General features: G+C 41.6%; 1 protein-coding gene across 5 annotated transcripts in view; it reads left to right on the forward strand.

Moving 5' to 3' along the window:
• FOXP2 (forkhead box P2) overlaps positions 1–26,180 on the forward strand; it is a 269,974-nt gene that overhangs the window by 177,910 nt on the left and 65,884 nt on the right. For all 5 annotated transcript variants that reach the window (XM_086919355.1, XM_086919351.1, XM_086919359.1 and 2 more), the window contains exons 9-11: positions 6,388–6,475; positions 14,569–14,652; positions 18,316–18,517. In XM_086919355.1, the coding sequence (XP_086775481.1) occupies positions 6,388–6,475; positions 14,569–14,652; positions 18,316–18,517 (374 nt within the window). The remainder of the gene's footprint in view (positions 1–6,387; positions 6,476–14,568; positions 14,653–18,315; positions 18,518–26,180) is intronic.

Genomic DNA, 26,180 nt, shown 5'->3' on the forward strand with positions numbered 1-26,180 from the left:
ATCACTACTCAGTGTTGCCCTGCCCTGGAAATAAGGGGCATATTATCAAGAACTGCGTTAAAATTATCGCCGGTTTAGCGGCAGAAAACTGCTGCTAAACCAGCGATAATGGGCTTGATAATATGCATTGGATAATTCCAATAGAAGCAAATTTTCACACCGGAACATGAACTTCTATTGGAATTCTCAAGGGCATATTATCAAGCCCATTATCGCCGCTTTAGCTGCAGTTTTCTGCCGCTAAACCGACGATAATTTTTAACGTCGTTCTTTATAATATGGCCCTAAATTTGTTATTTTAACTTATTTGTTGATTAAGTATTGAACCATGGGGGAATGGGGCCAGAACGGGCACAGAAAATGAACAGTGAAGGCGAGCAGGTACAAGAAGTTCATAAATAAGAGTGTTGCATGGAAAGAGGAAAATGTATTTATATATATGGGAGTCATGGGGAAATGCAAGAAATTAGGAAGTAAATTCAGCTGCAACAGTGTAACAAGTACTAGTGCGCATCAAACGCATGGAACATACATTACTGCAAACTGTTTTTAATTCGAAATAAATGCTAAGTATGTCCCATCATTCTTACTACGAGGATAGGTCTGAGTGCGAGGATGAACGGATGGATGAAGGGAACAATGAACAGAGAGATGAACTGATGCACAAACAAATGAATGGGTGGACAGTTGAATGTGTGGGTGCGTGGACTGACTGGTGAATGGGCGTAGGAAAAATCCATAACACATGAGAAGAATACAGACCATTTCAAAACAAGTCGGCTACTTTAATGATATTGTGCACTGAACTGCACTCAATTTTCTCTCCTACTTAGCAGCTCTGCACAAAATGAAATACAGTTCCTGAAAGCTCAGCTTTTATTTAGGTACCTGTTTTTTTTGTCTTTAATCTGGTGCCTTGGTCACATGGTTGTGCCCTCAAAAGCCACGTGTGCACTTGTCAGAATAATGCTCCATTTGGTCGCACTGCCCCTTGCCTGCCACCCAAGCATTATACATTACAAACAACGTGACAGCTAACATGCGCTTAAACTGCCGGCTGAAAAATAGCCCAAGCCGCCGTGATATAGCAATCGGGAAAGCGAATCAAAAACATTGTGTTAAACAACCTGGCATCGCCCGCTTGTAATCTGATTCTCGTATATCAATGGCAGCGCTTTACGGGGAGTGAAAGTGCCATCTGCCGATGCTCCGTCTTGGGTATCTTGCCAGGGGAGCTCAGTGATAACGTGAAATACGTGCTCACGGGAGGATCTTCTCTGCCCCCCTCGTCACCTTCCTGAAGTCTGCGCCTAATTGTTTGTGAGGGGGAGGCCTGCGCGTTTGCACGTTTTCAGGCGCGAGCCAGGGGCCCCTGCTCGCCAACCTGCCGCAGTTCTTTTTAGGGGATGCCAGCCGAGCACATCATTTATTCCATTTTGAAAACAAAAATCAATACATCTATAAAGTGACCCATAAATTAGAGCTGGCGCGCGGAATGTTTGCTCTGTGCTGCCATGGCGAAGCCAGGCCCCCTCCGCCTTCTATTCCTTCACCTTCCTGTTTGAACTGCAGTCACAGCAACAGCCTCATTAGGGGGCATTAGGGACCCGGGGACGGCACCATTCCATAGCTAGCCCTGCTCTTTCTTATTAATGCATAGTAAAGTAGAATGCATTTAAATATTTCATAGGGATTCCATAATTTGTGTGTAATCGCCTTGTTAGCAGACGGTGGAGGGAGAACAGGTCTGTGAAATGGCGTTAGTGATTGCCCGTGTAATTTACTGAACTCGGCCATTATGAAGTGCATTATTGGCAGCCGGGAGGAAGCTGTGAAATAGAACCAGCAATAAGTGAAATAAGGTAAGGGTCTTCTAATAAGCATCTTCAGGGATAACACCCCACTTGATCCTTTGCAGCAGCCATAATGTCTGACATACGAGATACATCAAAGGCACGCGATAGCATTATGGCGCGTTCATATGAAAAGGCTATCTGCAACATTAGTTCCACTTCCTGCGAAGGACAAGATTAAATGATTAATGATATGTCTCTTTGCATATGCGTTTTGAAACAGCAATTAGGCACCGCCTGCAAAAAGAAAAAAGAAAAAAAAAACTAGCCCTTTTATTTCCAGAATTTTCTTGTTCTGGGTTTAAGGACAGCGAACAGAATTTTCTAACAGCCAAATCAGCTACCTGCAAAAGTTTCAAAAACATGCCACAGAATCATTCCCGAAAGGGTAATAATTTTTAAGTGCGCGCATTCATAATTTGATGTTAATGTTCACCCTATTTATTTAGTCGCATGGCATGCGTTTATTTCTTGCACTATTCCTGTACCGTGATTGGCATAATTAAGCGAGGGAATGAAAGGGGGCCATTATTTTACATATCACCGGTAAACAATGGCGAGGGGAGAAGGGGGTTGTGGCGGAGGTATGTATGTGTTTTTTCAAGTTCTCGGTAATCCACTGGAGGCTGTTCTATAAATGATCATTGAAGGGATGCAAGCTAGCCTATAATTACAGGAAAGAAAGTGGCAGCTCTGGCATTTCATAACTATGTGTCCTCGAAAAGTGCTTTGTGAGTTTGTCACCAATGATAATTTAGATAGAGGCTCATTACTGAACATCACAACACTTTAAAAACCTTTCGCCTTCATGCTGGAGAAGAAAGGCCTATTTTAATGGCGAGGTTCTTTTGTGTTCTCTTGAAAAATTCAATCAAGACAAAATGTCATTGACTATTATTGTAGTCTACCGCCTGTATTCTAATGAGAGCGCATAGATAAATTGCATGTATCTTCAAGACTGGAACAAATCAATGCAAACATGTTAGTGATGGGGGGTGGCGGGATGGGGAGTTGTCTTGAAAAATATGCAAATTTCTACAAAGGAGTGAGCACATGTTGTAGTTTCTCTTCAGGAGGGAAAACATGCAAAGCGATCTGGTCTACAATGTCTTTGTGGATGAAATATTATTATTTTAAAGTTTCCATATTAGTAATCGAGAGCTTTTACTGTAGCTAGCAGTGGCGAAATAAGGTTGCTTTGGGCCACCAGTATGGGAAAGTTGTCCCATCAGCTCCCAACTGGTTGTAAAAGATGAGAAAATCAGTCTGCAAAGCCTCTGCCACTTTAGCTACTGCACCATAGTTAGGTTGCCCACAGAAGCTGCACAAGGACCATGGGGTGTGCCCTATACATTGCTTTATAGACATACTAGGTCATGTAAACTCTGTAATGCTCTTGGTATTCAGTCTTTATTGCTACACATTGTTTGATTTAAATCTGTGTCCTTGATTTTGTAAGCTGTGATTGTTAAATGGGCTTGATTAATACGTCACCAAACCTATTTCGGTGTTACGGGGTAAGGGAAATAGCAGTATCGAACAAGAAGGTTAAAGATGAAGAACATGAAGGATTTGTGTATGAACAACAGGCAGGAAATGTATAGAATGTGTTAGCTTTCCGTACTGCCATTCTACTTATGGGGAAGATCCATTCAAAATGCAGCCACACATTTAATAAGCAATTTTCTGAGTGTATGTTTCCAGCATCTAGGTTTTGAGTGGCAAAAAAGTAAACTTCATATAGGTAAATGTCTATGCTAGCAGCAGAAGGTGCCAGGCGCCACCATACTTTCATCTTGCTTCTACAGAAAGAGAGTCCCCCCATCACCGCTTGTCATGATCACATGTAAGGGCTAAAAGTAAGGCTTACTAAATTTTGAAGTCATCTAACATTTTCGTTTTCCTTTGCAGTAGACATTTGTTATGAAAAATACACCAATAATGTCACTATTGATCTGATTTAAATGGATACTGGTGCAAATGTTCTTTGCAAATTGATTATCTTAATAGCAGATTCACATATTTGAAGTAACCCTGGGCGTAGTTTGCGAACTGCGCGTAGCACTACGCAAACTGCGTAGTGCGCTGTTCGCGATGATTGCACAGTGCCGGATGCTTGTCCGCACTGTGCAATCATTGAAAACGGCCTCTTGCACAGTGCGAGCTGACTTTTACTGCCGCTCGAGTAGATTTTTACTCGAGCAGCAGCTTTCTCAACGCGGACTGGTAGTTTCTCATCTCGAGCGGTCGCGAGCATACACGACCACTCGCAATGAGAAACCTGACCTCTCCAAGATGAGAAGCTGACCGGGAGGTTTATTTTCCATGCTCGCGATCGGCAACTTGATGTTGCTGATCGCGAACGAGGAAAAAGTCTCACCGGGATGTCTTTTTGCTTGCTCGCGGTCGCCAACTTGATGTTGAGGACCGCGAGCAAGCAAAAAATGACTGCTGCACTATGCTACGCCATGCTATGCGTGTTTGCACTGTGCTACGTGCAATTCGCACAGTGCCAAGTAGTGCAATCTTCGCAAACTACGCAAGCTTAGCGTAGTGCTTTGCCCTGGCTTAATTTGAAGTCACGGGACAAAATGGCTAACAAACAAACTCTGCTCTTTGGATTTGATTACTAGAGCCAACCACCTTTTAAAAGGAAATGTTTTTTAATAATCATTAAGAAGGGATAAAAGATATAGGAGCCTTTTACATACCACAGAAGAAACAAACATAGGCATTTAAATTGCAGAAACAGGAAAAAAAAGTAGTTGCCTATCACATCCGAAACATAAATAGATAATAAATAAAAACGCAGGACAGCTCACAATTCTACAAAAAATTATATGTGACTATGTATGTTAAAGGGTAATTTTAGTATCCCATAAAAATGCATGCCTTTCTTAGCCCTATCACAGCTGTACTATAGTATTTTTGTATATCAGTGCCAGGTAATACATGAGGATAACATAGTTACCAATATTTGGCTATATCCCATGTATACTTAAGTAAATTAGAGCATTGACCGAGTGTCAAATCTTCTCTTCTGGGAGGTAGCTAAGACAATCTCTTATCTACCTTTCCTTCGACAAAGATTCTTCCTTCACTTCAGGCTCTCCCAACAGCAGTGCTTGATTTGAGGCAGTGATTTCCTGTACTCAGCACCAGCATTTAATTGTCAACCCTGGTGCTTGAGACAGCCTGCCACTAGGTGGTGCTGTCTGGCTAATTTAGAGATGACCACAACTACAGGTAATTAATAATTCAATATACATTAAAAATGACTATTATCTGCTGCCTAGCCATTCTTATGGCTTTGGAGGCTGAACTAGTCCAAATGGTCACACATGTAGGAGTGTGATGGGTGTGTTGTTACTGTCATTGGCAACACGGCAGGGGCAGTGTGTGGTGCAAGCTGCAGTAGTGGCCTCCTCAAGAGAGCCCCAACACTTAGTTTTGTTTACAAATGAAACACTGCCCAACCATTAAGAGGAGAGATGGCTGTGTTGTTACTGTCATTGGCAACATGGCAGGGGCAGTGTGTGGTGCAAGGGGAAAGCTTGTCAGACTAATATAGGTAACATGGGAATGAAGTGTATTCCTGGGCATAATGTACCAAATCAACCTGCCTCTGTGACCTTAGAAAGCTAATACAGTAATGCATTTGGCAAACATTAATCAGTGTGCGTGTGGGCGAGTGCATGTGTGTTTTTGAGTGTGTGCGATGATGTGTGTGTCTGTTGCAAATAATATGTTTCATTATCGTTATTTTAACCCCAACTGCCCAAACCTAGATATGCAAGATGTGGTGGTTTAAGTATGTGGCAGGGATATTTTAATGGGTTCTATTTGTTAGTCTGCCTTTTTGAGAAATATTTTAGACTGGCCTGTATATTGACTTCAGCTATGTATTGCTTTCTTATGTTGTGTATGTGGAAGAGTTGTAAAGTTGTTCTTAATATGAAAGTAGGAAAAACCGGGAGAAAAAATCTCAGTCCTGAAAGCAGTAGAAAAGACCCCCCATGATTCTTTTCTTGAAAGACACACTTTTGCTCCTTTTGCTGTTTCTTTTTAATTTACAGAAGAAATAGCGCACACTTAAACGTAGTTAAAGCCATAAATTCAATAAATTACTTGCGCCACAACTTTTTAAACTAAAAGGCATACTTCGTAGAAGTTCACCAGTCATTGACACATTTTGTTTTCTTAGCGCCTCTTCTGTGCAAGTTTGTTGACATAGATGGAGGTAATAGTTAAACAAAACAAAATCAATAAAGGTAAGTGAAAAGTGTGGAACTATATCTACTGGTGTGGTAAGTAGAAAAGTCCCATAACTGATCACCATTCTCACACCACAAATACCACACACAACACCTTTTCCAGATTTACAGCATAGAGCAACATGCAATAGGTGAAGGTGGGATATGTATAACCTAGGAATGCACAATTGACTACCTGTTTGAACAGTAATGACAGATTTTACTATCCTACAGGTATTTTTTTTTACCTTTACCAAATTGTACTTATCTTCTTTTCCCAGGCACCTTAATAATGAACACGCATTGGATGACAGAAGTACTGCTCAGTGTCGGGTCCAAATGCAAGTGGTTCAACAGTTAGAAATACAGGTTTGTAAAATGCCATGAAATGTATGTGCAATATTGAATTGTTATCACTCGAGAGCTAATTTTTTTTAACAAAGCACATCATATTAAAACAAGAGTTCCTTCAACTATTTTTGAGTGAATGTGCAAGACTATCTTTTTGGCAATATATTAATACATGGTTTCAGTTTAGGGTTTTAACTCGAAAGCGACATCACAATACTGAAAAAAAAATGCATTACATTATTTACTCACTACTTATGGTCTGCTGCCTTCCAAATTGATACAAAAGGGGGTGGTGATGGACGCAGCATCTGAACCAATCAAACACTCACACCCAGTCAACAGATCTGGGTTTAATCCATCAGCGTTCTTTATCCCACTCTGCCACCCCAATTCAGACATGGCCACCCCCTTTTGTTCCGCCTTCCAAATTGGTGCTTTAGTTATTCGATGATGATTCTACCATTAAAAAGGAACATTTTTCAGAATACCTAACCTAAGCAAATGTATTTTTCACAGCAAATGTGTTGTGTTTTAAAAAATTGTTGTAAATGTATACAGATTTTGTTTTTGAGTGACCTTGTCTCCTTCTATTTGAAAATCAGTTTTTTCTTCATTTCTTTTATGTCACTCTTGGCTTTTGAATTTGTTTCCTTATTTATAATCACATTTCACAACTATCATGTTCATCTGGCCATCCTGGGAGCAAGTCAGTAGGTCAAAATGCTTTTATTAGGCTGATACCCATAAAAAGTAAAATGTCAACAAAAGTGCAGAATTCATAGTACATTCTAGTAGCGCCAAAGGCCTTGCTATATTGAGGCAATCAAGGCGGAGCACATATACAATTCCCTTTGGTAGAATTCTTCAGTCAGGGGAGAATCTGTCTCGGCTTTCATTTCTGTGCTCTACCATTCAGCATCACTTTAGGTCTTACCAGCTCTTAACAGCTGTTTGCTGGTACTGCCTCTCTCAATTCTTGCCTTTGAAGTTATGCTCACTCTTGCATAAACGTAGATGACAGCCCTGGATATTCTCAAATGTAGGCGCACAAGGTTACCCACTCTCAACTTGCTTCTGTTTGAATCCTCAGGAGGGATGCAGTTTGAGATTGCACAATCTGATAAGAGGGGCTCCTCCCTCTGCCCAAAGGACTCCAGTTAGGAAGGACAATTGCAGCCCCAGCGCAGATTGCAAAATATACACATTGTATTGCTCTGGTTACATTTCAGGGACAGGCGATTTAGTATATAGCCCGCTATTGAGTCTGTAGACTCTAAAATGTCACAAACAGCGGGCAGAGTAGATGAGCATGATTTCTACATCACTGCCCAGTCTTTCATGCTTGTTAGATCGCTCAGCTTTTAGTATTTTCCTCTAAATTCCCCCTAGAACCACACTGTCCGAATCCTATGTAGATTGTTCCATTACAAGCACAACCAATAACTTGGTGAGCCATTAGTTCGAGTACTGTGTCAATTATAAGTAGGACGTGCCTTGTTCAAGTAATTGTTTCAATCATTGCTAAAATAAGTGTTATTTGTGCAGATGCAGAATGATATTTTAAATTTCCGGTTACTCAAGGTGTAATGCTCATATTTCCTGGTTAATGTAGTCAAGGAAAAAACTGGTTATACAGTGTCCATGATGACCTAGAGGGAGGTGGTCCCCCTAAAGCAAGCCTGGGATCAAAAAAAATCACCCAGTGTACTACTATTCCTCACTGATGACTTGAAAGTGGTTGAAAGTTTCTTGCTTCAGGGTGACAAAAGGATTGTTGTTTAACTTTCAAAAGATGTGAATAACTAGGAGTGTATGAATTTTAGATTACCGAACACACTGCTGGAAACTCTGAATACATTCAGTGTTGTATTTTGCGAATTAGTAATCCGAAAACCATAGTGCTTCACATCTGGCTGGCTAAGGCATGAATTGTGCCAATTCATCCAGCTGTATTTTATGGAACTATACTGACGTTTCCTATTTTTAAAAAAAAAACTACTAATGCATGTAACATTTAGAGCAGGATGTTAGTAAATAATTGTATATTTCAAACTATGTTGCAAGAAACCTTAACATTTAGTAAATCTTTCATGGGACGTATATACGACGTATTACGCAGTATGAAATATGTAGAGGCAGCGCTCGATCCCTTAAAAACAACCTCCAGTGACAGAAACCTGCCTTTAGGGCAATTTGAATTTCTGGTAGGTCATTCGAAGGGCTAATTGTTTGATGTTTTTCGTTGGGGAGAGGTTAGAGAAGTAGCCAGACGGATGGCTAGCTTAATGTGAAATTATATGCTTTCTACCATTCTAGTCCTCAGTCCTCCCGGATACCTAGTTGGGTTAACAAATACAGGAAGGCAAACAGTTAAAAACTCAATAAAAGACTGTGTTTAATTGTGTATTTGAATATCCCAATGTATGTTGATGCTTGATGCTATCGTGTTTATGCTTGTTTTGACTTGTTAGGTCTTGGGAAATCCTTACATCCTTACCATACATTTTGAAATTGGGGATTTTTGTCTCAATGTATGATACTCAGTTATTTGAAGTAATGTTTCTGGCACTTCCAATGAGAACACTCACTGATATGAGTGTGGAGCCAGATCACATATCCTTGGGCTCTTGCTCCCAAAGGCCTATCCAGTACACCATCATCCTTGTCCCTGTAAGGTGCACACCGTGTCATAGTTTGTGATGACCAGCAGTACACTTGAATCACCAAACCAGCCAGCAAAATGGTGTTCACTCTAAGCGAAAACACTGATTGCTCTGTGCCTTTGAAGACATGTGGCTTATGCTTGCCTTTAGTCATTATTTAACTGGAGGGAATTCAATGATTCATTTTTAATCTTAACATAAGGCCAACACATAATTGAAAATAAATTCGTAGATGGGGGAGCTGTACATGCTTTCTTTGCCATGCCACTGGCTAGAAATAATATATGTTGGACACCTGAGAGCATATTTGGGAAAGTTTATCAAAAGTCATTGAAAACATGACCATACCTAATATTGGCTGTGACAAAGAGCACATAAGTAACATACAGTGCAAGATCTGATGCCTTCCCAACTGACACATGAAACTAACAAAAGGACACAAAACCAACTTGACATGAATGACAGCTGACCATACCCCCAGAATACCTGATGGAAATAATTGCCAGCTGCTGTGCCAAGAAAAATACAATTTCCTGCTGAAAAAATCTGGGGAGTTTTGGGGCTCAGGCATGAGGCTCCTGATCCTGTGTCCACAACATAATCACATTCCATGACATGGAAATTTGATAAATATCTGATGGTTTTCATTCTAGGATGATCATCAAGATTCTGTCAATTCATTCTCATATCAGAAACAATCCTCAGCCTAAAGTAACATATAAGAAAAAGCAGGCATGGCCCGTGCTGGGCGTTATACTGGGGCGGTGACGTCAGGCAGGGGAGGGTCAGGGTGGGGGGTTGTAAAATGCGGGATATGGACCATTAGAGGTAAGTACCGGGGGGAAAAAACGAATTTCGTTGCCCACGCTGCATCGCCAAATGTGATGCAGCGTGGGCAACGAAATTCGTTTTTTTTCTCCCAGTACTTACCTCTAATGGTCCATATCCCGCATTTTACAACCCCCAACCCTGACCCTGACCCTCTCCTGCCTGACGGCACCGCCCCAGTATAACGTCCAGCACAGGCCATGCCTGAGAAAAAGGATTATAAATCAGAATAGTGTATGCAAAAATAGTGTATGAAATGAATGCAGTCCTAAAAATTGTTTAGAAATATATTGTCCCATTGGGTGTAGACTTTCTATTATTCACTCCAGCTGGATGAGTTTTAAACTATATTTAGGAAATGCCATTTGTCAGACAATATTTTTTCAAGGACATTCATGTACTATTATCAAGTAAAATTTAGGAAATACTTACTCCACCATAGCCGGTAGTCTAATAGCAATCATTCCCTATTACATGGCAGTCAGACCTTCTGAACTCTCTTCTCTAGCTTTGCATAATACTAATATGACAGAAGAAATGACTGTTGGATTGAATATCCTTGAAATGACGTCTGATGGTTTATCGACTATGTGTTGTCCAAGAGAAGCGCAGCAGAAAGTTTGTAACATAACTCATACCACTGAGAGTTTCATATACCCCACTGACCTAAAAACAACATATATGGACTACAAATGCCTGTTAAACTTCTCTTGTGGTGCACCATAGTCTGTACCATGCCAAGTTTCTTACCCAGGCTACCTGCCAAATTCTGTCCTTTGAGCCCCACTCTTGTTTTTCGAGGTGCCTAATCTAACAACATTTAGCACGTGATGCATATGGTAGAAAAAGCACAAGGCCAGGGAGGAGAAAGGAAAATGCCTTTTTAAGCAGGTTTTAACTCCATGCGCGCTAATTTTTAAAATCGCATGTTACGTGACGAGCTGGGCTCGTCATCAGCGTGCGAGGAGGCTACGCCATGACGAGCCCAGCTCGTCATCAGCGTGGAAGGGGTTAAGTTTGAATTTTTTAGCACTGGAAACTTTTAATGTATATTTTGCTACATTTGTGATTTAATGAACTGTTTAGTTAGTGTTATGATACTCGTTATTTATATCTAAGGCACACGCAGACTGTTGATTAGTGCCAAAGTAGGTGAGTAGCTCAAGTTTTCAAATGTCACATCTCTCAGGTTGTTTTTAAGAAGCGGTTTCTTCAGTGCAAACTTGACATCATAGTACACAAACAACAAAAAGTGTAAATGACCCCGTATTGAGACTAATTTTGAGATTTTAGTGATTTAGAAGGATATTTGTTTTTTGAGCTCATGCACTGTGACTACTGCCTGCATAGAGTGTGTGACTTTTAACACTAGAGAGTTAAGCACAGTTTTGATAGTTTTAGTTGGACCTCAGTCAGACTTTACTCAGTAAAAAGACTGGCCTATCAGCACTAGAAGATAATTGAAGCCTGTTGCCTTTAAAGATCTCTCTGGCAGGTATTTTGAAAGTAGCATGGCTCTTTTTTATTTTTAAGAATTGCAGCACAGTTTAAAGCAGTTTGACATGTCTGAAAACATATCAGACGGTCACCAGCCATAGAGCACTCATCCTGTTTATAGTTTCTGAGCAATGCACAACGTGAAATTTGTTTTGCGTTCTTGTCAAAACTATCCAATAGCATTGAGTGCTACATTGCAATAACAATAACTCCCTGGTGGGAATAGGATTTAACACCAAAGTAAAAGTCTAAAATATTTGTCGCATTCTGGTGTTACTATTTCTGAGTATTTGTTTCAAATAGGGCATTATCATTATTGCAAAACAAGCAGGGCCTAGTTTGAGCCGGTGGTTGTGGTGGGTCACTCAGTTTTGGGGACCAGCACTTATGTTTCCTCATCACACTTTGACTCACAGCAAGAGAGAGAACAACATAAACGGGGGTAAGGATGAGTAACCTAAACACTTTAAAACAGTGACAAAGGGAGGAACAGGGATGAAAAAGAACCCGAAACAGTGAAATAAAGCGACAGGGAGTGTATTTTGGTAGATTAAAGATGCATGATGTGGAATCAAGACAACGTAGCCTTGGTACTTGGTAAACTGTCATTCAGTAGCATCGCTGTAGGCTTCTGAGCAAATCTTTGGACCCTGGCACTTATTCTATTACCAGCAAAACACTGGAAACAAGGCACCTATTACCAGGACCACTGGAATTAGGCAATTGTGCTACCGTAGCAATTTTTGAATAAATAAAGATATGCCACAATTGCCACATAATCCATCTGCCGCATTAGTTGCAGGTAAAGAAATGTGCTTCTAGCTTAAATTATTCAAAAGTTAGTAAAAACGTGCAACACATGTTGCCGCACAGTGGAAGGTCCTTTGCAAAAGTTGACTGGTCACATTTATGTAGCTTTTTGCTATATTTGGGTGTCAAACTGGTACTAATGAGGTGCAACTAATGCTCAGGCAATGTTAGGAAGCTTAAAAATAACAAAATAATGAAGTAATACTACAACAAAATGTGCTGCATAATGCCACATAATTTGCATTTTCTTGCCGAATAATTTACTCAACCTTTCTGCATAATTTGACCATTCCCTGACACATAATTCCAGTGGCCCTGCCTGTGACCTCTCTCAGCACCCTGCACTACCCTCACCCCCACCCACCCTCACACATCCTCCATTCCCTCTGCCCATACCCCCAAGGCTGTCTCTCAACCTTCTTCAGCACCTGTTTCTTGTTAATCTCGGCATGACGTGCAATATGTGGTTTTTGCTAGTGCCTACCAATGCTCCTGGTATGACATTGTTGTCTTGCACCTGCGCTCTTCCCAGTCATTATCATGGCAGCAACATCCCAGTGCTTCTGTCCCCACTCTTGCCCTCTCATCCTAATTCCTCCTTAATTTGCCAAAAAAGTCAGCATTTCATCAGGCTGTGAAGATAATTCAGTCTTGGAATCTTGTTTGTTGCATGATGGGCTTTAATGAACTGTTTCTATCACTCCTCATGTGTTCATTGCTTGTTCAACTCTGGCCAAAGTGTGAAACTGTGTTTAATGTTTTATAGATAATCTTCATTGAAGAAGCAAGTTACCCAAATTAATATTGTCTTGCGTCATATTTGCTTTGAATGAGAAGAAGAAGCACGTGTATGCTGGACTTTCACTTCTCTAAAATGTCTCTATAGTCCCTTATTTATGAGGCCTTGCCTCAGTTTTGCGCCGCTGGTGCGTCACTTTTTGTGACGCACCAGCAGCGTACAAAATGCGCCTTGTTGCGCCATATTTAAAAAGTGACGCATCTAGGTAGATGCGTCACTTTTTAAACCCTTGCGCCACATTATACCTGCATCAGGTATAATGTATGCAGAGGGGGCGTTCCCCCGCAAAAAGCCTCGTAATAGTGACGCAGTGAAATCTATGAGATTTCACTGCGTCACTTTTAGGATGCGGTTGCGTCAAAATCTTGCGCCTGCCTCACAGCAGGCGTAAGACTGACGCAGGCCCTTTCACATGGGGCTTGCCTCATGTGAAAGGTCGCATCGCTGGAGTTGCGTCACTTTTGTGACACACTCCAGCAATGCGTCACTTTTGCGCTTACAGATGCGTCAGAAATACTGACGTATCTGTAAGTCCTTGCGACATGATGCGTCATACATTAAATATGACGCATCATTGGTGTCGCACGGAGTGCGCAGTGAAAAGTGACGCATCGCTGTTTTCACGCAGCAATGCGTCACTTTTCATAAATGAGGCCCCCTATTTCAGAGTAGATAGGGGTATGTCTGTTAAAGCAAAACGCCTCACCCTGCTAAAAGGGCATACTTCAAACTAGTATTTCTACACTGTGCATGTCTATCCTCCACTGCAGAAAAACTGTACAAGCATCAACAAGTTGCGAAACTGCACTTTAACATTATCTTAAGGTAATACATGTAAGTAGACACACAAACATTGACGCTTTACCATTCACAGCGACTCTAACAAAATGCATCAGATCAGAGGAGCGTCTGCGCGCCTAGTAGCCAATTACTCCCCACGTGTGTTTCCCGGTGATTGATAGAAGGATGTGGTCCTCGAGTGGTAATGAGACGCGGTGCTGTGCGGTTACTGACTCGGTGGCAGAGTTCAGTGGCTCCCACTGCCCGCTCCCTGTCAATCCATTGAATTAGATTGATGATGGCAGATTGCACGGGGCACTAACTGGACCTCAGAGGGGAAGACTGGAGTGCGCAGACAGTCCTGGCAGGCACTGTGCTTCGAGGACCCTTCACCTCGCCGTGGTTCTTGGCGCTGGTCCATTGCTAGCAGTGTCCACAGGACTTTAAAAGAGAAGCTAAGGGCCGGCCAATTTATGGCCTCGCTGACATGCACTCTCTTTGCCACTGTGACCTCATTCTCGTATTGACAAAAGGATGAGAAGCTATTTGTTTCTTCTGACCTGTTAGCAAACAGAAGGTATAGTAAGTCATTTCTCTCATCACCGACACTGACGTACAACTTTCATGTGCAGAAATCATTAGAATGTGACAAGCGCAGCGATAAGCGACATCAGACGAGGTAAAATAGCTGTATCAGTCATTTCAGCAAATGCTTCTGATTTCACTCTTAACAGCTTTCTAAAGAACGGGAACGTCTTCAGGCGATGATGACCCACTTGCACATGCGACCCTCCGAGCCCAAGCCATCTCCAAAACCTGTAAGTGCATATTGCTTTATAAACAGTAAATAGGCCTACCTATGGTGGCGCCAAGTAAAATGAACAATTTGGCGACAGTTAGAAAACAATGAGTTTGATGAACAATATTGCAATAAAATGGAAGTAAAATGCAATAGCTTGTCAAATTGTACGTTTCTTTAAAAGAAATGCTATCGTTTACAAAATCTGTTCATTCTGCACCAGAGGTGACACTAAACAAAGTGCCCTTAGAGCACAAATCACTGCCTTGAAAGCAGCTAGTGGAGATTCCGATTTGTGATCAGCCGCGGGCGCCAAATAAAATGTAACAAATCGCACTGCATTAGGTATAAGTTCTTTCTTGATCTCAATAAGAGGTGCATTTCTTTAAAAACTAAGTAAAAGGGCGAACATATTCATACGAGTTTGATACAGGGTAGATTGTTTGTCACGTTTTCCCTTCCAGGTGTTAATTGTTTTGGTAGTAGTAGTGTTTTAAGTGGTGGCCGCTGGGGCGTCAGTCAAATTTACTGCATCCTAGCACCCCACCCTCACAAAAGCGTAAAAACTTGCTTTGTAGTTACCATCACTAGTGTTTGCACGTTTGGCTCATGCGTTTTGTGTAGTGTTGCTTTAAAGGCAAGATGCATGGCAGGGGCACACTTTGACATTTGCTGGTGAGTGAATAAATACTGTCGTTTGCCACAACATGGCTCTGCTTGTGAGAATGCTGCGGCGTCTGTTGTCGCCATTTGCCTAAATAAATCATGGCATTTATTATTCGAGGCAGTCTATTCATCATTTATTATGAATCGAAGAGTGCTTTTGGGAAATTTACATTTTGTGAATGTATTTTTAAATAATAATCTTTCCTAATGGCATTTCCTATGCACACTAACTCAGAACTCGCCCACACCCGTTGCTCCCTTTTTTTGCGAGATGGGCTTCATGCAAGCCACTGTTTCAGAAAGCGGTCCTTCCTGTGCGGAAATGTCGTTGTTAACCCCTTTTAATCTGGAGTCAGTTTGGGGAGCGTGCCTTTGTCAGGTACCGCTGGTGGCTTTCTTTAAGCCAGGCCTTTTCTCTCATTGCTGCTCGTCCTGTAAAGAAGACAATCAAAAGACAGCATAATTGTCTCGTAAATCCATCAGGAATCTGCTGCTTGCTAGTTTCCAATTAATTATTCAATCAGTATTTTTTTTTAAACTCCAGCAGCATGGTTACATCTACACTAATAAAGAATTTCCAGGCTATATCCAAAACAGAACCTGAATGAATAATGTAATTGAAGTATTACATTACATAAACCACACATGAAAGAATTGCTAATTGCGTTTGATGGCGGGCAATTAATAGGGAATCTTAGATGAGGATTTAAAATGGAACCGCGGTTTAAAGATCCCGCCGGACCCGCGGCTATCTGAAGTGCACCGCTGGCCTCAAATTGGTTTCAAGGAGCTCGGTCAGGACAAAAGGCGAAAATCTCTCACTGTACAAAGGCGCGTTTCCGCTGTTATCATCGTTAGATTTACGGCGCTCCGCGCGGTGGCTCCGTTAAGACGGCCCACACATTTGATAAATATTAATGGCATGAATTTATTACCAAGGAGAAAGGAGCGCTGTTGGTTCATCACCGCACCCTTAACAGCTATCAGTACATGAACACAAGGTGCAACCGCACTGTCTGTTATATGACCCCATTTACACTCTGAATGGTACTTCATTAAATGCTACCTTTTGGCCATGCAATGGATGGGTGGAAATCAAAGGGATCGAGGCTGCGAGGCTGGGATAATGACTTGCACCCAACCTTGAATATATTCAGATGAGTTAGGTGGCTAAATGCTCACGCTCGGTTGTACACGCATTTCAGGGGGCGATAATACATTCCGTTTTCACTCTTCCTGGTTGCATGCCTACAAACAAGCCCTGGTTATTTCTAGCTCGGAATGTAAACTGTCACGGGTTGTATATGTGTCGCATACGTACAACTTCTTAAAAAGGATGTTCCCTATGGTTGTTTCTTCTGGTCGCTTCACGTCCCTGCCTTCTTTATATGTTTATATCCACTTATCAGTCGTGGTATCGGGTGTTCATTTCAGGCCCTTGGCGGAAGGATACAGCTTTTTTCGTGTTCACGGGCGCGGGTCTATCTGCTTTGTGCTATGAATGCATGAAGCGCGCCCCTTCAGTGGAAATATGACAGTCTTGCATGCAGTAACAAAGAGTTCCCACTTTTATTTGGCTGGATTACAGAGGAATAGAACAACAGTGTGTGGTTTACTGGGAGCAGACGCACTTGGGAGCGCCTTCGGGGCGCAGTCGTTATTATTAAGCTGCTAATGTGCTGCTTCTGGCTGCTGCCCAAGAAGGAAGAACAATTAGCTGGCATATGTTAATTTTTGTTTCCCTAACAACTCTCTCCACTGACTAAATGTGTAAAACAAATCCACAAAGAAAGATCAATCAGCGTGATGTACACATCATTTTCTCCCTAATAAAAAGAGGTTTATTTTAAGAAGTGCATCCGGATTTGAAAAGGCACTTGTAGCTACATTTTACACACAAGCCTCATTCTCTCTCTGCCGTCGGGCTAACGCATCAACTCTTCCTCCATATGCAAAATAATTAAAGCTTGTTTTCCTGCTCAGATGTATAAATGATTGTTTAGAGTGTAGTTGACTTCAGATTACCTCGTGTGAGCATCATTTATGGATATGCCAGCAATCTTCTGATGTGTTGCCCTGGGTATGAGTTTTGCTAATTGGATACTATTTATGAAAAAATGTGTGGTAAATATGACAGGGGTGATATGAGCCTTTTTAATAATGAGGTACAAGGCCATATCGAGGGGTGTAATCAAGGACACACAGCTAAGCCAGTTTGCATATATTCTCACCTTTCCTTTTTTCCCTTCCTGACACCCACTTTCCAGGGTGGATCAGCGATAAGTGACACCGTAATCATAAATTGAAAATGATACTTCCAGAGGAATGGGCAAACTTGACATTTCATTATATTTGTTAACACATGCCACAAATGATTGTTAGTGAGGAGATTCCATTTCCCTCTCTCCATCTCCAATCAGATTTAATTTGAAAATGTTCAGCCTCCTCCGGCTAATTTGCAATTAAGACAATTTTGTTTGAATATGTAGTAATGTCATTACCATTCCACCAAATTAGCAAGGAGACTAAAGGTCAGTGTAAAATTTTCCAGCTGGCTGGAGCCTCTCATCTGAGATTTGGGACTGTGAAAAAAACACTGGCAGCATCAGAATAGCAACTTTTTTCAAGCCTTGTTTGTCTTGTATATCCTTTGGTAATTACATGTATTTTTTATGCTTTAACTGACGCAGAGTATAGTGGCTTCTGCCACACGTTAGTAATGATTTCTGTACTATAACTGAAGAGAACCTGTTCCTGTGATCTGATAGTAAACTATGAGTGGTTACTCCTAGGTAACATTGTAGCAGATTATTAGATAACCCATAACATCCTTCTCTAATTAGAGCTCTTATGATACAATTTCATCCTGTAATTAGTTGAGATTGGCTGCTTCCGTTTGCTGCTTATTAGGAGCAACACAGCTGTAGAAGTGAATTCATTCTCATTTGTCAAATCTTTCTAAGCCTTTTTTTCTTGTCTCTACATTTTCCTCTTTTATTTTTTTGGGCATCTGCAGCTCAATCTGGTGTCTAATGTCACAATGTCTAAGAACATGCTGGAGACCTCCCCACAGAGTTTACCTCACACCCCTACTACACCAACTGCTCCACTTACCCCAATTTCTCAAGGAGCCTCAGTAATTACCCCATCCAGTGTACCCAATGTTGGAGCCATTCGAAGAAGACATTCAGACAAATACAACATCCCAATGTCATCAGGTAGGATATTTGTGTGTAGTGGATCACACTTTGAAAGCATTTTGTCTATACCAAATCCTCCTGTAAAGCACTGTAACTTATTGTGGTCATTGTTTGGTTAAATATGTAGCCTCGCATAGCCTGGTCCACTTTGCCGTCCCATATATGGTATGTATAAACTTTGAAAATCTTCCTTTGGACAAAAAACCTAGGGGCATATTACCAACAACTAGCGATAATTATCGCTATGTTGGTTTAGCGGCGATATTTTTATCGCAGAGCTGCAGCTATTTTTATCGCTTAGGAACCTTGCTATTATCAAGGTTTATCTCCTAAGCGATAAAAATCGGGCGAAATGCATGAATATCGCTGAAAAGTCAGCGATATTCATGCATTACCGAGCTAATGCTCTTAGCCATGTTATCCACCTACCATTGGATAACATGGCTAAGAACTGCTCAGGGCAGGTGTTAGCTTTTGGAAATATTTGCGCTTAGCGCGAATATCTCCAAAAGTTGGTAATAGGAGATAGCGATATTAGCGACTGTTTCCAGTAGCTAACATCTTGGCACGCCCACTTTGCATGTCAGTAGTGATAAATATCACTGACATGCAAAGCGGGGTCCAAGATGGTCGCTATCTCCTACTAGCTGTCGCTAACTGGTGTTAGCGACAGCTAGGTAATAGGGAGATAATTTTATCTCCGCTTTCTTGGCTTTTAAAGCCAAAAAAGCGGAGATAAACCCCCTTGATAATATGCCCTCTAGTGAGTTGGTGAGTGGCATTAGGGTTCTAATGCTTTGGGATTTACATGCAAAATACGGAAAAAGGGCTCATGTTATTGCCTGCCATTAAAAAAAGAGGTATGTTCTATAAGGCTTGCACTTCATCTATCAGTAGCAAAACAGGCTACACACATTCTTCCATGTTTAATTATTTTTTAGCAAACAGTGTAGAAGCAAACTTTTCATCAACCTGAGAAAACATTTCTATAAGAAATAGCTGTTAAGAACGTACACGTATTTTTGGTTCTAGCATTCTTCAAACTACCAGTTTACCTTCCATCAATACTCAGTGGAATTTCATAAGCACTGAATTTGCAGAGCAAGAGGATTGGAAACCTTTAGCCCTCAAGGACTGGAAACATTCAGCCATCAATCTCACACAGTGAATCAACCACTGCACTAACAAACTAGCACCCTTGAAAAACCATCCCAACAAGCCAGGAAGCAAAAAAGCCTCCTGGTTCAACGACGACCTCAAGAACTCCCTCGAGAAAGCCTGGCGAAGAAACCCAACCACAGACAACATGACCGCCCTCAAGAACGGCACCCGCAAACACCACCAGCTGATCCGCACCACCAAAAAAACAGCATTCAAGGATCAATTACACAACAACGCCCACAACAGCAAGGAACTCTTCAGCATTGTCAAAGAGCTCACCAATCCCAGCGCCGGCAACAACGACATCACTCCCTCTCAAGACCTCTGCGACTCTATAGCCTCGTTCTTCCACAGCAAGATCGCAGACATTCATAACAGCTTCGGCGACCAGTGCACTCCCTTCACCACTGAACCAAAACCCTCACCACCACTCTTCACGCCTGGACCCCGATCAGCACTGAAGACACCATCCGCTTGATGAGCTCCATCCACTCCGGATCGCCAACCGACCCATGCCCCCATCACATCTTCAACAAGGCCAACTCCGTCATCGCACCCCATCTCCGGGACATCATCAACTGCTCCTTCAACACCGCTACCTTCCCGGAAAGCTGGAAACATGCCGAACTCCGTGCCCTCCTGAAGAAACCTACAGCAGACCCCACCGAACTTAAGAACTACCGCCCCATCTCGCTCCTCCCGTTCCCCGCCAAAGTCATAGAGAAAACCGTCAACAATCAGCTCGCCGCCTTCCTCGAGTCTAACGATTCCCTCGACCCCTCACAGTCCGGCTTCTGAGCCAACCGCAGCACCGAGACCGCCCTCATCGCAGCCACAGACGACATCCGGACTCTGCTTGACAATGGGGAAACAGCGGCCCTCATCCTCCTGGACCTCTCCGCAGCGTTCAACACGGTCTGCCACCGCACCCTTGTACAACGCCTCAGAGACGTCGGGATACAAGATAAGGCATTGGATTGGATCATCTCGTTCCTCGCCGGAAGAACCCAGAGAGTCCGCCTCCCCCTTTCTGATCAGAGGCCACTGAAGTCATATGCGGCGATCCACAAGGATCATTGCTCAGCCCCACCCTCTTCAACGTCTACATGAGCCCCCTCGCATCCATCGCACGCCAACACAACCTCAACATCATCTCCTACGCAGACGACACCCAGCTGATCCTCTCCCTCACCAAAGACCCAACCACCGCCAAAACCAACCTACACAAAGGGATGAAAGACGTAGCCGAGTGGATGAAGAACAGCCGCCTTAAACTGAACTCAGACAAGATGGAAGTCCTCATCCTAGGATCATCCCCCTCTGCCTGGGGCGACTTGTGGTGGCCCCCGGCCCTAGGCAGCGCACCCAAACCAACGGACCATGCTCGCAACTTGGGATTCATCCTAGACTCCTCCCTCTCGATGACCAGACAAGTCAACGCCGTCTCATCATCTTGTTTTAACATCCTACGCATGCTCCTAAAGATCATCCGATGGATCCCCACCTAAACAAGGAAGACGGTCACCCAAGCACTTGTCACCAGCCGACTGGACTACGGAAACACCCTCTACACCGGAACCACAGCCAAATTGCAGAAAAGACTTCAACGCATTCAGAACGCCTCCGCTCGACTCATCCTAGACTTACCTCGCCACAACCACTTATCCGGTCACCTGAGAGACATGCACTGGCTCCCCGTCAACAAGAGAATCACGTTTTGTCTCCTCACCCACGCACAGAAGGCACTCCACGACCTAGGACCCAGATACCTCAACACTCGCCTCACCTTTTACACCCCCACTTGTCAACTACGATCGTCCAACCAAGCCCTCGCCACGATTCCACGCATCCGAAGAGCCACAATGGGAGGAAGATCCATCTCCTACTTGGCGGCCAAGACCTGGAACTCCCTCCCCACCCACCTCCGTCTTACACAGAACCACCTCTCCTTCAGAAAGCAACTCAAAACCTGGCTGTTCGATCAGTAGCGAACTCCTCTCCCTTAAGCGCCTTGAGACCCTCTGGGGGAGTAGCGCGCTATACAAATTTTGACTTGACTTGACTTGACTAGTTAGAGCTCAACAATTCCTTAAACTGACAAGAGAGTATATTTATGTCACTTTTTTGTGACCTTGTGTCTCACTCCTCACTTGTGTTTTTCCGTGTTAGCATGAGAAATTGAAGCTCTGTTTATCAATTCTTTCTAACCCCAGCTTTTGGAATATATTCACTTTAAAGATTTAAGATATTTTGTCATAAAATGAAACTTTGTGAGTTTGAGCCATTCATTTCTTCCTTTTGAGCTAAGACCAATCATATTATGCACCTGATAGAGCTTTTGAAGAGTTGTATAAACATATGAACATATGAGGGCCATACTACTTAAAGCCCTGAAGGTTCAACCTACATCTCAGCAGTCAACTGCCAGTTTCATTACAACTTCTTCCTCTTGGAAGGCTTAGAAACATCAAAGACTAGTCTAAGCAATACTAGTGAAAGTATTTAAAACCATATAAAATACTTCTCCAGCTGATATTACAGTTTTCATTTACAGTTATAGGAATACCTGCCTTAACACTATGTGTGTGATATGCTTGTAACGCAAGCACAAGCACATAAAGATGTTAGTTTTATTGCCACTCATATTCATTACTGGTGCTTGCAAAATTACATTCCACACAGGCCTGCCTCTTATCTTTTGTTTGTTTCCATTAATTTTGAGGCTTTGATGATGAAGTCCCCACATACAAAAGAGGAAAATCAACGTTTAGCTGGTCCTTTGTTATCTCTATTATGTTAATAGTGAACAAAGTGTTGAATTTCAAATTTTCTTAACTCCAAGTAAAAATAAATCAAAGTGTTTGTTAATAAACAAGAAGAGAAACTTTATATGACTCCTTTTAAGGACACTAATATTAAAAAATGTTAAATATAAAAAAATATTCTCACTAAGATGCCAGGAGTGTTTTATTTTTTATTAGAACATTGGAATGTGGAGCACTATATTGAATACAATGGAGTGCTCCGTGCTAGTATGGGCCGGTAAAAGCACACAGAGCAACATTGCAATGTTTCTTTTGTTCACAGCTATTGCTTAAACCCCCTCAGGCTCCACGAGGCCTTTCTTTTATTGGTTAGAACATTCTGCTCTCTAGTGGCAGAATGTTCTAATAGCCTTATAGCCTTACATAGCTGGGTTATACCGTCCATTAAAGTACTGCTACCTTGTTAAAGGCCTGAGCCGAAGGAGTGGGCCTTTAATGGCCGGTATAGCGATCTATGGCGGGCTATAAAATTGGCAACAGGCAACATAGCAATGCACACTCTAGTGAGGAAATCTACTGAGCCTCTAAACCTATTATATTCTAGGGACTTGTAGGTAGTTTGAATCCCCATTGTCTTATTACTATACCAGGGACTTACAAGGGTCCGTCATTGCAAATTAGAAATATACCTATACCATGTACTTTTAATCAGAGCAGAAGTCCTGGGTCTTGTCAGCAGATATCAGGGCACAATCCAAGTGAGAAAATCAGCACCTAGTTTTTAAATGGGTGGAAAAAGTAGGGGGACATTGCAAACAAATCCTTATTTCTCACACATTGCCAAGACAAAACAATATTTTGTGTCAGTGCAGCTCTGTGGACCCCCACTAGAGCTTTGACTGTAGTTGTAAGACAAATAGGGCATTTGGGCACATGCACATGGAAATACAAGTTGAACCAGAATTTATTTTCTCTATTAAAGTGCATGGTTCAGTGGGCTGGTTGTATTCAAAATTCTGCAAAGTGTGGCCCTTTAATGAGTCAGTCCAAATATATACAGTGAATTAAGAGTGTTATGTTTGGAGGGATACTTTTAAAAACTGATTAAACCTACCTTTTATCTGATATGGGGAGGGTTCTCACATTCATGAATGGATATCTATTCTACACTTTTAAATTAATCCTTTCGCTATTGGTTATTGGCTCCGAAATGTTTTAGATTTATTGACCTTTTAAATTGGGAGATCACCACATGTCTAATAAATAATGAAGATGTATATACGACACTCCTGTCATTGAGACAAAGGTAATCACGAATCCTAGGTATTTTGGTGTTTGCAATAAACACCTGTGCACTCTTTTTTGGCTGAATAGAGTTTGTGAACTTCTCACAGTAGTTCCCTTTAAAACCCAAGACATCCTGAAATTTATGTATCTCTGTATTAGGGGCAACTTCACACTCGCAACCCTAATTTAGAGCCACGGTGCTAAGCAGAGCACAATCAGCAGGTATCATACGCTTGCCACTCCCAATATAGCAGGTGAAAGTCCATGTTCTTCAGTAGGTGCATCCATATTAGTCTGCCGAGGACTTGGCACAGTGAAAATAAAACGCCAGTCTATATGAGTCAGATTTGGTCTCACTTGACTCAAGCTGTGGCCAGGAGGCCATTGGTGTACAATGACCAACCTCCTGATTATGGTATGCTGTTGTGGATTGTGAATCTTTTACCAGTTCCTTAACTGGATCAGCTCTGAGCAATTGCTGAAGTTTCTATCAAGTATTTTCCTGGGCAGCTTTAATATCAGTAAACCAACAGGTCAGTTTTCTGTTATACCCACAGGTAACTGTCAGAATGAATTGTATGTAGTATGAAAGTTCACAGCCTGGAATTTAGACTCGGCTGACCACATGCCTGTGTTATACTGTGTGTATGTAAACCAATAGAGACATCAATCCTCCCTTCTCTAGTATTAAGGCCCACAATTTCTCTGCATTGAAAAGTTAGTTTTATAACTGAACATTTAGAAAAGAAATCATCCGTGGTTGCTGTAGTAGCACAGGTTGTTCCATGGCGTACAAAAGGGTCTCAAAACAAAGTGAACATTGTTTTAGTGCTGGATTTTTTCGTTCCAACAGAGGTTTCTTCTAATGTTGCACTTTATTGTAAACACCAGCTATCCTTTTGTCTTAGAACACATTCCATGTTACTGCTAGCAGTGTTGGCATGATCTTTTAGAATATAGGATTCGTGTTTTGGGTAAAAAAAAATGGGTTTCACACCTATGACGTACAAAACTTTTTTATCTCAAAATATATTTATTGAAACAAATACAAAAAAAGGAGACTCTTGATTCAGAAAGGTCAAAAACGTATTCTCCTCTAAGGGGGAGCTTAATATATATATATTTTTAAAGAAAAAATCAACAATAGATGCTATGAGAAAGTATTCTTACCTTGCCTACAGTCACCGTTTAATACACAGAAAAGAGAAGCGTTGAGGTAGTCATTGCTCCAGTTATAATAAACTTCGATGTCAATTGTTATACAAATACATACATCCAACTCAAATGACCACTCTCTTCGTGAAAATTATATATAAGGAACGTTAATGTGTTTGTCAGTAACTTAAAGTGAATCGTAATGGGTACCTTGAAGTGATATCACAGAAATCTACTAATGCAATTATTTGGTTATGGTTCAATGTCCATGCTTTAGGTCAGTTCAAACTTAGTATCATGAACAGGTAAAATACACCCTGGGCGGACAGCAACAAAAGAAAGAGAAATTTAAATAGGATCATTCCTGACGGAACACTGTGGTGCTTAAATGCAGATGCATTTAAATACCGAGAAAATAGAGAAGGGACCAGAGTGGATTATGTTAATTTCTTCAAAGAGAACACCTCCCCTGGAATATTAAATATAATTCTTAAATTCTAATATTTTCTTTAAAAAGTCAACTATTTGCTCATAACCATACATTTAATGTGACTCCGAGCCACACGGTGTCAAGTATATTTCTTCATTTGAAAAAGTAAAGAAAAACGGTCAGCTCTCTACGGATGGGAATGAAAGCATATTGCAACATTAGACACCACCACCTGCTGTCACACAGCTGATAACTTCAATGCTTGCCTCAACCAATGCAGAGAAAACTGCCAGATTAGCCTTCTGTGGTGATGCTGCTTTAATGTTTTGGAAAGGTTGGTAACGCACCCCTTCTTCCTTATTTGCAAAATAAATAAAATGTTTACATCTACATTGGAAATCCATATTAAATCTAGAATGGGTATCGGTTGGCCTTTAAAGGCTGTTCTTTCCGTTGAGAGGAATCATAAATATTACTTTTCCTGACACTCACATCAGAGCTGGAAGATGGGAGCAGCTACATCAGTTATGTACATTCAGTTTACCATTTGGTGCACACGGTTCTCAATGTGGCCCATACAATTATTGTATATTTCTTTATTGTCACTTTTTACTAAATATTGACTTGGAGTTTGTCTTATTTAACCATCCAAATGTTACTGGCATACTAGACGTAAAGAGGTACAGGTAGACTTGCACATTCAAGTTCCCCTTCCAATGAGTTCTCCAGCACAATACTGTATGCACAACAGTACTGATATGGAAAAGTTGCTATAACACTATGCATTAAATGTATTTTTGTTTGATTAAAGAAACAACACCGTGCTCCACTTAGCATCTTCCGTTCAGAAATAACTCCACATTTTTAGCATTATACAAGGGAC

This window comes from Lissotriton vulgaris, chromosome 1_1 (genome assembly GCF_964263255.1).
Source record: "Lissotriton vulgaris chromosome 1_1, aLisVul1.2, whole genome shotgun sequence".
Taxonomy (NCBI): Eukaryota; Metazoa; Chordata; class Amphibia; order Caudata; family Salamandridae; genus Lissotriton; species Lissotriton vulgaris.